Source organism: Akebia trifoliata, chromosome 2 (assembly GCF_017979445.1).
Source record: "Akebia trifoliata isolate Shusen 1 chromosome 2, ASM1797944v1, whole genome shotgun sequence".
Lineage (NCBI taxonomy): Eukaryota > Viridiplantae > Streptophyta > Magnoliopsida > Ranunculales > Lardizabalaceae > Akebia > Akebia trifoliata.
The window spans coordinates 2,988,126-3,004,172 of record NC_141376.1 but is presented as its reverse complement, the minus strand read 5'-3'; the positions used below and the strand labels follow the sequence as shown (position 1 = coordinate 3,004,172).

Sequence of the window (16,047 nt, the reverse complement as noted above, 5' to 3'; positions counted from 1 at the left end):
TCATCACTCAGAAAATTTCCTTCATCCTCACCAAGCATTCTTTTCTTTTTTCATTACATGTAGTAGCTTTTCATTGGCTCATCAGCTTAGTACATACCATTCAAAAGAGCAAATCTCTGTTCCAAATTCAAGATCTCCATGAATTGATCCGATGATGATGATGATGATATTCCATATTTTTCACTGATTGAACTTTTTATCAAAGGTATGCCACTTCACATTGATAACGAAATGCACCAGTTAAACCATATAAATAAACTAGGAAATATTATAAATATGGTAGTACCTGAAGTATCTGGTGTCTCCCTTTAATAAGTGAATTTTTTTTTTTTCACAAAAACGATAAGGTGTACAACTACTCTGGAACATGTGAACCGTTCGATGGATGTTGATTGGTGATTGATTCAACACAGACTCACTTCCCCGACCCAAGACTCGTGTCCACATTCGTTTCATTCTATCACCCCTTAACGGAACTCAAAGACAAAGTTTACTTGGTTTTATAAACCTAAAAAACAAATCCGGTAGAGTGTTAAAAATAAATTCAAAAACCAAAAAATAACAAAATCTCTAAATCTATATCTCATTTTGCTCCGAAGCCGATTTTGTTTACAGTAGCGTTTCGGTCGTATCGCTTCGACTGTACGGTCGTGACCGAAGGCTCCCTTTTCTGGTGGTTCGCTTAAATACACTTTAAACAACCAGATCTCCAGTGTAACTAAGAGAGCTTTGGATTTTTTCTTATTTTCGATTTATCGTTCTTCATTTCTGGATATAATTAATCATCAAAAGCAGGTACAGATCGATTTGCGTCTTTATTTATAATTTAGTCGATTTAATTTCTTTCTTTTTTTTATAGAATTTTTATGAGATTTCTTCTGTTTTTGTTTGAATTTTGGTTTAGTTATTTTAGATTTTTTTTTTTGTCGATTTTCAGATAGGAATTTGTGCTTTTCTTGGTTGATATTGATAATGTGCGATCTTTTAGGTCGATTATTAATGAATCTTAATTTTCTACTTCATTTTTTTATGTGTTTTTGTTTTGTAAGTTTGGATGGCGTTGTTTTGCCCTAATTGGTATTACCGATGTTTTAATATTCTGCAGAATTGTTAGTAATTTGTGATATCTTACCTTCTGCTTTGATTTGTTTTCTCACCTTTGCTTTCTATTATGTGTGAGTTTGTAATTTGGTCAATTGAAACTTAACTCTCTACATCAATTTCAGTTTCTCTTGGCGAATTCAAGTAATAATTTTTGTTTTTCTTTAATTAGCCCCAATTTGTGTACTTCTTATGTGTTCAATTGATATCTTTGGGATAAGCATTTGTTCTCGTTGTTATTATGTGTTCAATTGGTACAATATTTTGTGGACTTAATGATTTTTTTTTTCTTCAGTTAGACTTATTTGGCGAACACAGGAAGTGACATTGGGGGTTGTTTTAGAGTCTCGTACATGTTAGAGATCGAAAATGATGGGATCCTTCCTTACCAGAGGACTTGTGTATGTTGTTGCCAATTGAAATTCTGTTTTTTGTGGCATTTATTTGCTAGAGAAAATGAACATGCTATTTCTGTGTTTTGTAGGATGGTGTTTGGCTATGCATATCCAGCGTATGAGTGTTTTAAAACTGTGGAGAAGAACAAACCCGAAATTGAGCAACTTCGATTTTGGTGCCAATATTGGTACATATCTCACCTCACATTGTTTGTTATGACACTTGTACAAATGGTAATTTGTGGGTTCAAAGAATGTTTCTTTTTGAATTTGTAGGATTTTAGTTGCAATCCTGACAGTCTTTGAGAGGGTTGGGGACACTTTTGTTTCATGGTGAGGAATCTTGGACCATCATTTTGCTCTTATTTTACTTGTTTGGTTATTTAATGGCGTTTCTGGTCTGGGTTTTTGAAGGGTACCAATGTACAGCGAAGCCAAGTTGGCTTTCTTCATATATTTGTGGTATCCTAAGACGAAGGTATGGAATCCACTTTTTGGATTGTGAGACTTATATTTCGTGTTTATCCCATTATCTCATTCTTTTTATTTGATTGCTTCCAGGGAACAACCTTTGTTTATGACTCCTTTTTTCGGCCATATATTGCTAAGCATGAGACAGAAATTGATCGTAATTTGTTGGAGCTAAAGACTAGAGCTGGGGACATTGCAGTTCTATATTGGCAAAGGGCAGCAAGCTATGGTCAAACGAGGGTTTTCGAGATTCTGCAGTATATTGCTTCGCAATCACCATCAAGACCTCGTCCTGCACAGGTACCAATTGATAAGGATAAGTAGATCCTGCTTCTTGACCTCATTATCATTCAATCTTGATGAATGAATAATCGTCTAAACCTAATGGAGTTTGCTTTAATGATTCCTCATTGAATAATCATCTAAACCGAATGGAGTTTGCGTTAATGTTGGGAATATGATTCATTTGTAATAAATTATAGGAGCTTAGGAATGTACCAGTTGAATAATCTTGTAAAACCAAGCGGTGTGTTTAGATGTCGTGATGTATGGTTCATTTGTACAGATTAGGAGCTTAGGAATGACCATAAAAATTGGTATTGTACGGCTTCATATTGAAATTTGAACAATATTATTACAAAGGGAAAATTTTTTTGTTACTATCGTTTTTTTTCTGCTAAGCTTGTTATAATCATCTTGCACAAAGGAAAATTTGAATAGTTGGTCTCCCACTTTCAGTGAACCTCTAAGTCAACTGAGATACAAAAAACTACTAAAACCATTGAAGTTCAAAACTCCACTAACCTACAAAATTGCAGTATCCCTCCTGACAATATTCTACTAATTCCACTAACCTACAAAATTGCCACCACTGAATGATTTAAATTGGTATTGTCATCCCACACTTGCACTGATAGGAATACACTAAATTTTCCAATGAACCACTTAAAAAGAACTGAAATACAAAATTGGCATGTATTTGATGAACAAGTGATATTTGATCTGCGTAGCTGGAAGCAACAACAGAATGAACATAATATTCTATGTGAATTTGCTAAGTAGCAAGTGCTAATTGATCTATGTAGCCGAAGGCAGACCCTATCAGAATTTGCTACATAGGAATACAAGATTTAAAGTTTAGGGTTGGGGGGAGTTTGGATTGTTTGAATTCAGTATAGAAATATTTAACAAATAAAATCACTAAAACCAAAGAAAGATTTTAAAACATACATGGTTTTGGAATCTCAGCCAAGTTTACAAAGATTTGTACTAGCTGTATTGCTATTGGCTTCATGTGATTCAAGACTCATCCATGATGAAAAAATGCTTGAATTTAATGGCTTGAAATCACTGGAATCACAACAATTTGGGCCCAAAACATGATAGTGTTAATTTCTTAGATATAAATTAAAGATTGACATTACATCATTAATCTTTTTTTTGATCGGAAACATTACATCATTAAATTAAAGATCGACTAGGGGTTGTCTTGTAGGATTGGTGGATTTGGGGTAGAGATATCAAGGTGAGAGAAGATGTGCTAGCCTTCTAGGTTAGCTGGAGAGGATAGTTGTCAATGGGATCCCTAGTCACTCCTAAAGGAGGGTTGGTCGGTGAGGTCACTCTCACCATTCCTTGGTAAGGCTCCAGACTGTTGAACCACTACACTTCTCAACTGGCTGCATGGTGATTTGCTCTGATATAGGTACTAGATATCATGTCAATGAGGTCAACTGATGATACAATTTGACATTGCAGTTTTCTCTTAACTCTTGGTTGCCCCAGGATCCAATGGTACGGAATTCCAGTAGGAATGATAAGCGCTTGGCACGGTTCCTAGGATGTGTCTTCTCACACACCACTGACCGTTAGTCTATGGTTCATGACAGTAGAAGTATTGCACGTGGGCATCCCTGTTGACATTGAAAGCATCGGTAGGGACACCAGAACACCTATAGTTGTCCCCATGCATGACAAAGGCAAGTATGACCTTTGACGTGCAAACAAAGGCTGTGTGGGGCAAACAGTGCCGTCATTGTTACTCAACAGGCAAAACCTTTCACCTAGGATTGGGTCAATGGCATAGAGCGAAGTAACTAGCCAAGGTGTAGAGCCTAGTGACTACTAGTCATGTTGTTGGAGCCACTTGGATTTAGTCAAGGTGTTAGAGCTTAGCAATTGTTAGCCATGCGTTGGAGCCCCTGGCTAGTTAAGGTGCAGAGCCTAGTGGTCCTTAGCGATCGTGTGCATTGGAGCTAGTCCTTAGCCATCACTATTAACCTTTGCCATTCTTGGTTTCACATAAAGTGGTTTATCACTTAATGTGAAACCAAATACATTCCTTCGCTCAAAGAAAAAGATAAATGGAATCAACTACAATCTTGAAACCCCATTCAATTAATGTTTTTTTTTCTTATTGGAATTACAGCAGCAACAGCAAGGAGGTGCTGCAGGGGTACACCAACCTCCGCCTGCCGCACAGACTCGTCAACCAGCAACTTCAACTACACAGCAGCAACAGCCACCTGCTCGTACTTCCAGTGCAGGTAAAACCCAGCCACAGCCACAGCCACCTTCTCGTACTTCCAGTGCAGGTACAACCCAGCCACAGCCACAGCCACCTTCTCGTACTTCCAGTATAGGTACGACCCAGCAGCAACATGAACTAGCCCAAGACATAGTAGTCCCTCCAGAATCTTTAGCACCCCCAGCTGCAGCTCACGAGCAACAAACCACGTCTGCTGCTGCTGCTGCTGCTGATGTTCGAGTCACTACCCAATCCAGTGGTCATCAACCTACACACAGCAGAGCAGAAGCAATGGAAATTGAAGAAGTTTCATCCTTAGCCAATGGTAATGCAAACCCACCCGTGCAAGAAGAAACAGGTGTGGAGGAAACCATTCGCGTGACACGTGCCAGGTTGAGGAAAAACCGGTCAGCAACAAACCGTCAGTAATGTTGACTACTACAAACACCCCCCATTCCCCTTTGTCTTGGATCTCTATTGGTAGAATCATTGTGTAAGTATGAAAACAGAGACATTAGCAGTAGGTGGATAAGAAGGATGATTGATGATTATGTACATTTATTTTCTATTGTTTATTTCGTTGGTTATGATCACCTCTTGAACATGATGGAGGGGAACAACAATGATGTGCTCATTATGATTTTGTTGCCATTTGCTCTGAGTTTGTATATAGGGATGTGTTCCATGTTCTATGTTCTATTCTTGGCGTTTGACATTGGTCCTTGTATGTTGAAGCTTTCAGGTTCCATACATGATACATCCATTTCAGCAGAAATGGCTCAAAGACATTAAAGGACATGCATCTGGGGTAGGGACATACTCTCTCTCTTCTCCAGTGTGACTCTGTCCACAATGAATACAACAGAATCACATTATGTTTCATCGTCTTCCCCCTCACCACCTTTGGGGCAACGGTAGCTTTAATAACTTACATTTGGTGCTTTGTCTCTCTAATTGGGGAGAAGGCCTGGGTAGGAGTCCCAAGGCGATGCTCAAGTCGCCCATCATCTAAAGTTGATTAACCATGCCATACCTATTTTTATAATTAAAATCTCCACATTTTTTAGGATTTTTTAAAGCGTTCAATCTTTTCTTTCCCTTTTAATATTCCTCTCCAATGACCAAATCATTTGGGAGATGAGGCAAAGAATTATCTACAAATTAGTCTTTAAATTGTGAAATATGATTCGATCTTTCTCTTGTTTGGTTTTTCACTCAGATCCATTTGGAGACTCCTAAGATGGCGTCCAATTAAAGAGTATAATACACCAAAAAGTAGAGGGAAGAGAAAAGAAAGGCAGAGAAATTGGAGAGGGAAGGGAAAATCAAAAGGCATATATGTTGAGAGAGAGATTGGGATGTGATAAGAAATATTGGTGTGAAACGAAAAGTTCTCTAATATGATGAAAACCATTGGATTTGGTGCCATAAAAATTGGGATGCTTCAAGAAAAAAGTTAATGCCGAAATAAAAGTTCTGCAATATGATGATAAACCATTGGATTTGTATATTGTTAATTTTTAGTAACTTATACACATGATACTCAGATTTAAATTGGAACTGAAAAACCACCTTTTACCAGAGAACCTCTGTGAAGACGACTGCATGTCCAACCTCCTTAATTGGGACCAAACTTACCCAGTACAAATGAGGTTGAATTGAAATCCATTCTTGATAGATTCCACCTGAAAGTTTTCCATAACTGAATGACTGCTGAACTAAACATGGTGTACCGGATGGCAGCAAGTTTGAACCTAAAAACATGTGCACATAACCATGCATGTCTTGGTAGTATTTTGGGACTCTCAGAACGTCCTGACCTAAGTAATCTTCTAACTTCTTAATCAATAATGTTGTAACAAGGGAAAGAAAGACCTAACTTCTTCCAAATTTAAACTCCCTTCCAAGCCAAGCCTTCTCCATGCTAAGGAAATTGATCTGAAACTCTATTTGTGTCTGACCTGTGCTGGTGCTACACTGCCACTAACTAGAAAATCGTCTTGAAATGGGTTCTCCTACTTGGGCTCAATCCTCAATTGCTGTGGGTGTCATAGAAGAACAATAATTAACAAAATATTACTGTATTAGAATGAAACCATGATCCAAATCCAAAACACTAATAGTCAAGATACAGTTACGACCAAAACAAAAAAAAAAGATAGTTACTTACCCCCACATGTCAGTAATGCTAACTTCAAGATCCGACTGGAACCAGTAATCATCATCAATCTACAAACAAAGCCGATATCAGTCAACAAACCAGGAGAGGGATTTTTAGCATGGTTTTGAGCCTTGTGTATCCTTACATTAGCTTCCGAGGGAAGGATCTTCTGAATTCGAGTCATGGAGTCTGGTGAGTTGAACGAATCAAGAGAAATATTCTGTCTATTTTGGTCTTGTCCCACCTTGGATAACACCCTTGTGGCTTGTACAGCTTCACTTTTATAGCCTCTATTCTCCATAGACAGATCCTTTACTGCAGTCTGCTTGACATTTATATCCTCAAGCCCCTCTTGGTATTGACTGCAAGCACGTGAAACTTGAAACCATCAATTCCATTAAAGGAAGAGGGCTTAAACCCATAGCTCGGTTGATTGGAAACATTGTGCAAAACAACTTTGAGGTTGTGAGTTCAAGTCCAGCTTACCCATAAAAAAAGAGAGTAGAAATGTGCATTTCAAAAGGTAATGAATATCATTGGAAGAGAAGCTAAATGAGAAAATTTCCCCTCTAAACTAGAAAATACCTTAGTAAGTATAAGTCAATTGGTCCTGTGGTGCTTCTAACAATGATTTGGAATTGCCGTTGTGGAAAACCAATATCCTGTCCATCCATATAGATAGTCATTTAATCAGATACCATCCAAATAGTTTCCACGAAGCTACACCTTCATCCATCCCTCTTACCTGATCAGGGTCTGGGACCTCAAGAGAACTCGCCTTAGGAGCTTTTATTGCAATAAGTGTCTTATTCTGTCACCAAATTAGAAAAAAAAAAGTAAAATGTAAATATAGATATAAGGGAGCATCACATCACAAAATATGATATAAGGAAGCATTTTAGAAAGAACAAGTCCACACAAATTATGCAGTCCCAGAGCGAACTTAAACCTGAAAACATGGAAGGCTTGTGATATCTTCTTCAGTCAAGAAGAGAAACCTGAACAGTCCATACACAATTTGTCAAGTATAATGCAAAAAAATGTAACTTGGGAGTACAAAAAAACATCAAGAGTGAACTATATTACTTTCGATTCTTTTCATCGTCATCCAGGGCACACAGCATTTCTTGCTTTTCTCTGAACAAGGAAAATGATGTTAACCAAACTCCCTCGAAGATGAACTACAAAGATAAAAAAGACACATTTTTCCAAACAATCAAACCTTATTTCATCATCAAGCCGGCATTCTTCATGGTATAGTCTTCCAGCTTCAGCCTGTCAACAACGTATTAGATTCAATGGACTTTCTTGAAAACATTTTATTGGAATATTGAACTAAATCTCATTATGGTGTTAAGTGTCTTCCAACAGAGTGAGAAGAGTTGCAATCTGAGCACACATGTAAATTGCAAATTACAACTGGATGCAATCTAACCAATGCCAGCATTAGACTCTTTAAGTTTCTGATTAATTACAAGTCAAATTATAATTTGGTGGTTTTGATACCAAATACCCCCCCCCCCAACACACACACACAAAGGCAAAAAAATTGTTCGTCTTAATAGGGATGATTACCTAATCACCAATTTGATTTATCAGAGAAATATGGGTCTCAATTTGCGGGTAATGTGATTTATGGAAAACTAAGCACATTGTCCTAACAGCATAAGATGATGGAGCAGAAGTATTGAATTATAGATCGCACAGAATCGGAGATGCATGGAGACAAGCTAAACACTTTATGCCAAACCACAAATGATGCCATGATTTCTCCCAAGCAGGTCAACTAGAGAACAACCTTATGCAATGCTTGATAGAATAAAATATAACAATATTTGTGTTCAGTCTTTCAATTACAGTTCGATATCTTCATAAGCCTAGAGGAAAGACAACAATATGATTAATCTGTTCCCAAGGATGTTAGAAATAAAAACAAATTCAATGCTGTGAAAATCATGTGACCATCCCTGATAATTAAGATGAAAAATTGGCAGGCCTTGCAGTGTAAGGATTACCTTCAAGTGGTTTTATTCTGAAACAAGTCAGAATATCTCCAATGTGCAAAATACTCAGTTAATTCAACATTGAAAACATCCAAATGTTACAAAGAGATGAATCAACTGGGAGAATGAGTGAAAATAAACATCTAAGTTGGAGAGAATTAAAATAGCCGTCATTTTTCATTATTTTATAAGCTTAGTACCTTCAATCTAGTAACTTGATCATCAAGCTCCATTGGCCTCAAGATATCAAGTCCCCTGATACAAAGAAGCACCAATGGTAGTAAGTGCTAAAAAAGAGAGAGAGGAAATGATAGAAAAAAAAAGATTATTTTTTGTACTTCCAGCGTATATTGTTCTTTGAGGTTTTTTCTATTAATCCTATTCCTTCAAGAACATTTGTGATATCATATATTCTCCTCTTCTGGACCTGCCAAACAGTGAAAGAAATAAACCCAAAATGAAACCACTACCAGAACAAAAACACAAGCAAGTATGTTATGGAAATCCTGTCTACCTCCAAGGTATCGGCAGTTTTGTTCAGATCAAGAATGCCATCCTCAGATTCCAGAATCAAATTGATGAATTTCTTTGTTAACAAACCTGCCGAGACATGTTGAATACTTTGCTAAATAATCTTAAAAATAGATTAGAATATCAAAAGAAAAGTTTCGTGGACGTAGTCCAAAAGACCTTCCTTGCCTTACCTAAAGAACTGTCGTAGCGACAGCTACTAATTGGATTCAGAATATTAGATGGGGAGCCTGCAAGAAAATACCGATAGACATGTAATAATTACATCCAATGAGATGGTTAAAAATTCAGGTTGTTGCAGTATTGTAACAAATGTATGGCTTGAAAAAAATTACCAGCATTAGATCCAGGATTTTGAGACCTGGATCTTGCATCTTTTGAAACCTTGGATCTACTGTAATGCTTAACACCTGTGCCTGAAACAGGTGTAAGTGGGCTGTTAACCGTTTTTGCATGGCCTTGGTTTTCATCATTCTGGTAATGCATACCATCTGTGCCTGACACGGATGCGAGTGGGCCATTAACCAATTCACCAGCCAGAGTTTCACGATCATCTGTTTCACTTGTTTGCTTTAACTGCAAAATTTTCTCAAGAACTGTTAGGTGAAAAGAAAGATTGCAGCCCTAAAACAAAAATACTTTGACACAAGGCTACCATGTAACCTATATATAGAAATTGGTTAGTATACTTGGATTAATTCTTAGTTAGTAATTAGTAACTTCAAAAAGGTTCAAGTTATCTCCATTGGCACTCATATTGCCCATTCACATGGTCAAAGTGACTTATGAGGGTGAAATTAGGAGCACCTTTCAGGACACTGACAGGTCCTCTACTTGTACGATCACTAGAATCATCCATTTTTGCTTGTTTTTCCAGGGACTAGAATCATCCTCCATTGAATCCACTTGTTCTTCACATTCCTTAATCCCTATTTGTGGAGTAATCCTTTATGGGAAATTGAACCAATATTCCTAGATGCAATATTACCTTGTTTCTTTCTGTAACATGCTCTACTTCCAAACATGATGAGGAGGACAGTTGCAACAGATGTGATCAAGTAGGTTATACAAGGCCCCTCAAGTTTGCTTTTTGAAAACCTAGGATCCTCACCTAGATGAAATTCACAAAATCCTGAAATACCCAAAGTATAATGAAGTCCAGCTCAAATAAATATCTGCATTCAACTCAATAGATTGTTTGTAGAGGATAGAATGATTTATTTTCCATGGAGTGTGGGCTGTGCATTGTGAATTCTGTACACAAAACATAGATGCAGACTTCTAAGTTCATTAAACTGCAAATCATGGAACTCACACAGGATATTATATTATGGCGAATAAGACTCCAGTAAAAAAGAACTTACAGACATCAAGTTGTGCTCCCCAATTAGCACCGAGGGAGGTGAATGTAGATATTTGATTTATATTTTGGTGTAATCTTACCATCTCTGTGCCTTCTTTGTTCCCTTTGTTTTTCTTCCTCCCCCTCTCTCACACCCACACACACGGTCTCTCTCCCTTGTTTTTGGTATCAGCTCTCTCCTCTTTTAAAAACACTTTATTTGTTACCAATCATTGAAAAAAAAAAAAAAAAAACTCGAATGTCGTTCACAGTCACATCCTTGATAACCAAATAATTTTGTATGGTTCTAATTTTAGGTGGTTCTTTCCATCATGCCAATGCAATTAATCATCTCAAGTGCATATTCATTGATTTAGTTTAGTCTCTCTAATCCAATAAATTTGATTCTTTAATATCTTGGAAAATGATATTAAGGGGATCTTTCCATGTCTATCGGAAAGTTGCACGATTTGTTTCTGAATATGCCAGTGTACTTAATCATCTCAAATGCACAGTCCCTTTCTTGGTCTATTGATCCCCATCCCCAGATCATAAAAAAGGTTGCAATTCCCAATATCTTTGAGTAAAAAACTTTTAAAGTGATCCTTAAGAATATTATCGTCATTATTGGTGAGGTCATAAATCCACCTTTTCGAGAACAAGGATACGCCCTTTCTCAGTTTCCTTCTCGATGACAGGCTTTGAGTTCGGTCTGACAAAATAATTCTCTTTACATACACTTTAGAAACTTGAAATTTCCTAATGTGAAGCAAATTCTAGGCCTTGCTAGAAAAGTGAAACCTGGATAAAAAAGACAAGTAAATTTCTTTTGCATTATTTAATAAAGTCAAGCGTTAGTAGTCAACACATGGATGGCATTTTTGTTCTATCTGTTTGGATGTTAGTAACCTTAATGAAGCCACATGTAAGGAGTGAGTCAAAACCTTTCCTAAGATAACCCTGATTTGATGTACTGAAAAGCACCGGCAGCTTCTCCAAAGTTGTTTACTGATGTACACTAACCAAATACGAAGGATCGTCACTCCCTTTGTTCAGGCCATACACATAGCAATATACATGCGCATCTCGAGGCAGACCAATTAGTTACACCAAGATTGGATTGAAAAGGATTACCTAATAGAGATAAGGTGTATGCATTATAATAATGTGCATGAGATACACTATATCAATGTTATGGTGTATCTCATCACATATCTTGAAGATATTAGATTTGCATCAATTAGGTATTTTAGAATATTGGATTGATTGATTGTCTTTCTATATTAGTGAATGTTTCAATCTTTATAAACCCAATGGCCAAATGTAACCATCATCCAAGAATCTCAATAAAATTCAAATTTCTTCATGGTATCAGAGCTTTGGTTCATAGAGGTCATGGGTTCAAATCTTTCACCCTTATGGGTGAGTGGGAGTGTTGATTGTTAGTTTTCCTACACTTTCAATAGTGGCATACCCCACTTTTCCCCTATGACCCTCATATAATAATAGAAACTGTCTTCCTTAACACCAATTGGTTTTGGGGTTAATGGTTAGTTATCATGGTATCAGAGCAGGCTTTTCTCTCATCCACGTCACTCAATTCATATCTCCACGTGCTTTGGCCCAATCTGGCCCACACGTATGGGGGTGTATTGAGTTTAGTCACACATCAGTGCTCAAGCTCCACTAAACACATCGATCTTGGTGCGGTGAACCTAAATCATTTAATTTGTTCCCTTTATTAGAATTTAGTTTTTTTGTTCAATAAAAATCCCAACTTTCTCTATTTTGCTACAAACCTCCATACCTCACAAGTTAATGCCCCGATCTCTATTTTTATTTTATCTAAAATCTCTTCAATGAGAGTTCTTGTATTTAAACCGCACAATGCATATTTCTACGCTTTTGAGAGAGATTATGAAAGACCTGATCTAGTGGGTCACTAGCTCCGACAGACTCAAAAATGAGCAAGATGCGACAGTAACAAACTTCACAGACAAGCGGTGACTACCATCAAACATGATTAGACTTTGTGGCTATCCATCTTCAACTTCTTAATGAGATCAAAGACTAATATTTTATTTAATCAATTGCATAGTCTTTATCTAAAGGACCATGCAATTGCGGGAGGGTAATAAAGACAAAGTGTATGCATTATAATAATGTGCGTGAGATACACTATATCAATGCTATGGTGTATCTCATCACATATCTTGAAGATATTAGACTTGCATCAATTAGGTATTTTAGAATATTGGATTGATTGATTGTCTTTCTATATTGGTGGATGTTTCAATATTTATAAACCCAATGACCAAATGTAATCATCATCCAAGAATCTCGATAAAATTCAAATATCTTCATTGCCAACTCTGGACGACAGAGATATGCACTAACTTGACTATCCATGTGGCACCATCATATAGATTCCACATGTCACTCGGGACAGGATAGAGTAGAACTTAGATGAGTTTATCTTATTAAATCTTCCAAGCATAAATTATATATGATCCCTCCTGAATGAAGGAGGAAATTGTGTTGTAAGCTCTACTTATGCAAAGTGGGAAGCTATTGTACCGAAAAACAAATACTGAATTGGTCAAGGGAGGGCTTGTGGATGTTGTCGTCAGATTCTAGGAGAACCGCGTAAAACCTTCTCCCTCTCCATCTTATTTGCAGTTTTATTATAGACCATGAATTCTGAGGTATCAATGGCTGACCTGGATTAAAGTGCCTACAAATTCTGTGCGACTTAAAATGACAAAGAATCTTGATTTTTGCAACACAAATGAGAGCACCTCATGATGATCAAAATACCCAACTCAAATGGTGGTACTTATAATAGGATTCTCATAGAAAACTTTCCATCGAAATGTAATTACTCCATACCATGATCTTTTGAATCAAACCAAGAGGACTCCCGACTATCCCATCAATATTGGATGCTAGTAGCAAAAGAAGCATCACAAGGAAAAGGTCCTAAAGGAGGTCTATGAAGAAAAATGATACTTGGAGAGTGTATCTTGCCACTATTATCTATTCATAATCAGCTGTGCCTTATTCCAAATACTAGTCGGCAAGATGAACAGTATTTTTCCATTCAACTTTATCTTGACACATATTCTCAATCAAGATATGTGCCTTCACATCCCTTCTTACAACCTTCATATCCTTTAATACCATACGGTTTAATTTTTTTCCCTTCAGTAGAAATTTATGATTTGAAACTAACTTGATGCAAATTTTATGATTCGTATCTCGGCCGTACAACATTTCCTCGTCAAACCATTCGATCCCAGGTTAAAATAAATGATTCATGACCCATCCATCTATCTTAGCCCCACATCGCCCTATCAAAAAACCATTTGATTCTAGGATAACAGTTGAAGAAATTGGGTGTTTGGTCAACTTAAGCGTCATTGTGCATAGAGGAGCAATTTAGGAAATTCTCCCTATGGGGAGACATCCCGCCCATCTGAATCTTTTTTTTGGCTCCAAAAATACTCTTTTGAGAATTGTGAGCTTTTAATCAAATTTTCCAACTCCCTCCCTCCCTCCTATCTATGAATTGGAAACAACAATGTGTATAATAAGAAAGTAGGAAGTTGTTTTGTAAGTCTTAAGTAAGTTAGAAATCATGAATTAGCATTTAATTTTCTTAAATATCTCTAAATTAGGGCATGGGACATCCAAAAGAATATATTTTTTGAAAAAAAGAATTTGAACAGAAAGCCTTGGTGCTTTCTTTGGGTGTTTTGATTACCTTCATGAAATTTTCTTTCCTTATCAACTTCTTCTAATTCTTTGGGTTTATTTCTTTTCTGATTGGCCATTGCATGGCTACCCCACCATGAGAAACATTTCAAATTTTTAGCTCCAGAATTCTCAACTTTCTAATATTAGGCATCTCACCCAATGGATTTAAAAAAATAAATAAAAATAAGATGTAGATCCTCACTCCAAATATTTACAAATAGCACGAAAGAGGTGATCCTCAAAATCAAGCATAAAAAACATAAACCTAATAAGATTCCCAAAACAACTGATCAAGTTTACAAGATATATAAATTAAAAGATGGAATTGATGACGCCAAGACACTTACAGGAATCTCTGCTGAGACAGAGTGTTCTCTTCCATTGCCGCCGCCGCCGCTGTTTCGAAGAAATTGGTTGTAATCGGAAAATGAGGAAGGAGAGGAGAAGGAAAAAGCGGGTGGTCTTTGATAAGAGAAAGGGTAGTGGCGTTTAAGAGGTTGAGACGATGGATACTGACTTTGTGTTTGAGATTTCAACTGAAATTGAGGGTTTAAGCGATTCGAACCTTCGTTGGGAACCGACATGAGAGAAGAGAAGAGAAGAGAGAGATTGAATTGGGGTTGAGAGGTGTTGGAGGGAAAGGTGTATGAGAGAGAGATAGAGACAAAGAGAATTAAAAGAGGGACTTATTTATATTTATTAGAAGAGAGCAGAGAGTGATGAGGATTGAAGGAAGGAAGGAAGGAAAGACAGTGACACTATGACTCTTCTAATAATGCCAATGGGACACAAACACTCGCACACACGCACACACCAAATACACAAAAACCAAAACTGATTTTGGAGGCAGACGTCACGAAACAGCGGGAAGGAAAGCCACATGAGCTGCGTTCGAATCCTCACCGCTTAATGGGCTTTGGGCTTAAATGGCCCATAATGGTTGCCAAGTTCTTCATGGGTCAAAAAATCTAGTACTCTAGTGATTACAGCTTACCCATTTGCATTGATCTGGTCAATTCTTCTTGGTAGCCCATTGTTGGAAAACGCGTCCGAGATCAAGATGAGTTGGGCTATCCATCCCATCCTATCATAGTTACTAATTCTCCCAATTATTCGCAATTAATACCTCAACCTTCCGAATAATACAGAAACTTTTCGTCCAATTCTACTCTTTGTAAAAATTTGCAACTTTTTTTCTTACTTTTTTGAATTATTCAGCATTTATTCTTTTTTTAGATTAAACAATACTTTATGCACAAAAAAAAAAAAAAAACGAGTAAAAACACAATTTAACCCTTATTTTTATTTCTTAAAAATAAAAATAAAAAACCTATCTCAATACACATGATAATATTTTCATTATTCTCTTTTTACACTTAAAGGTTTAACCATTAGATAATCATTAAACATTATTTATTATTGAATCTTAAGATTATCGACCAACAAGTTAATTTTGTTACTCCTTTTATATATCCTCTCCCTATATTTTTTTTTTTGTGAAATTTGAGTCATCGTAACAAAATCAAGTAAGGGGAATGCTAACATCCAAGACTTCATCGGGATATTAGCATTGTCTAACACTTGTTTTTTCAATAATACTCCTCTTAATTTTATTTTTTAGTGAAAAAGATAAGGTCAGGTTAGTCTTTTACAATAAATACATTTATTATGTTATTAATAAATGCATTGATTATATTGACATTAATTGCTATAACATTTACTAAAAAAAAAATTATTTAATTCAAAATACTTAAATGCTT

The 16,047-nt window shown here is 36.6% G+C and overlaps 2 protein-coding genes across 6 annotated transcripts; one reads left to right on the top strand and one right to left on the bottom strand.

The window, feature by feature from the left end:
- The first annotated feature begins 507 nt into the window (after positions 1-507).
- LOC147408794 (uncharacterized) lies at positions 508-5,191 on the top strand. Of its 4 annotated transcripts, XM_086421953.1 has the most exons (8): positions 511-795; positions 1,397-1,502; positions 1,586-1,684; positions 1,773-1,829; positions 1,911-1,974; positions 2,058-2,267; positions 4,396-4,540; positions 4,589-5,191. In XM_086421953.1, the coding sequence occupies exons 2-8, from the start codon at positions 1,471-1,473 to the stop codon at positions 4,921-4,923; spliced, it is 942 nt and encodes a 313-aa protein (XP_086278079.1). In that variant the 5' UTR covers positions 511-795; positions 1,397-1,470; the 3' UTR covers positions 4,924-5,191. The 4 variants fall into 4 exon arrangements, with proteins under 4 accessions (XP_086278072.1, XP_086278079.1, XP_086278064.1 ...); XM_086421946.1 differs by having other exon boundaries at positions 508-795; positions 4,399-5,191; XM_086421938.1 differs by having other exon boundaries at positions 514-795; positions 1,401-1,502; positions 4,396-5,191.
- Positions 5,192-5,978: 787 nt separating this feature from the next.
- On the bottom strand, positions 5,979-15,078 carry LOC147408793 (transcription factor E2FB-like). 2 transcript variants are annotated; one of them, XM_086421916.1, is made up of 15 exons: positions 14,635-15,078; positions 9,678-9,765; positions 9,525-9,605; positions 9,363-9,419; positions 9,173-9,258; positions 8,997-9,085; positions 8,859-8,913; positions 7,878-7,930; positions 7,742-7,792; positions 7,605-7,653; positions 7,401-7,466; positions 7,241-7,317; positions 6,801-7,017; positions 6,665-6,723; positions 5,979-6,533 (listed from the first exon to the last, which is right to left on the bottom strand). In XM_086421916.1, exons 1-15 carry the CDS (start codon positions 14,869-14,871, stop codon positions 6,527-6,529), a joined length of 1,272 nt encoding a protein of 423 aa, XP_086278042.1. In that variant the 5' UTR covers positions 14,872-15,078; the 3' UTR covers positions 5,979-6,526. The 2 variants fall into 2 exon arrangements, with proteins under 2 accessions (XP_086278042.1, XP_086278037.1); XM_086421911.1 differs by having other exon boundaries at positions 9,525-9,765; positions 14,635-15,077.
- Between the last annotated feature and the right edge of the window lie 969 nt (positions 15,079-16,047).

Bases quoted from the DNA above. Each gene is read 5' to 3' on its own strand.
- LOC147408794 (XM_086421938.1), top strand. From the start codon at position 1,471: ATGATGGGATCCTTCCTTACCAGAGGACTTGT. The intron at 1,830-1,910 runs GTGAGGAATCTT...GGGTTTTTGAAG, and splicing joins GGGGACACTTTTGTTTCATG to GGTACCAATGTACAGCGAAG. The intron at 2,268-4,395 runs GTACCAATTGAT...TTGGAATTACAG, and splicing joins CAAGACCTCGTCCTGCACAG to CAGCAACAGCAAGGAGGTGC.
- LOC147408793 (XM_086421911.1), bottom strand. From the start codon at position 14,871: ATGTCGGTTCCCAACGAAGGTTCGAATCGCTTAAACCCTCAATTTCAG. The intron at 9,420-9,524 runs GTAATTTTTTTC...ATTTTCTTGCAG, and splicing joins AAATCCTGGATCTAATGCTG to GCTCCCCATCTAATATTCTG. The intron at 8,914-8,996 runs GTACAAAAAATA...TCTTTGTATCAG, and splicing joins AAGAACAATATACGCTGGAA to GGGACTTGATATCTTGAGGC.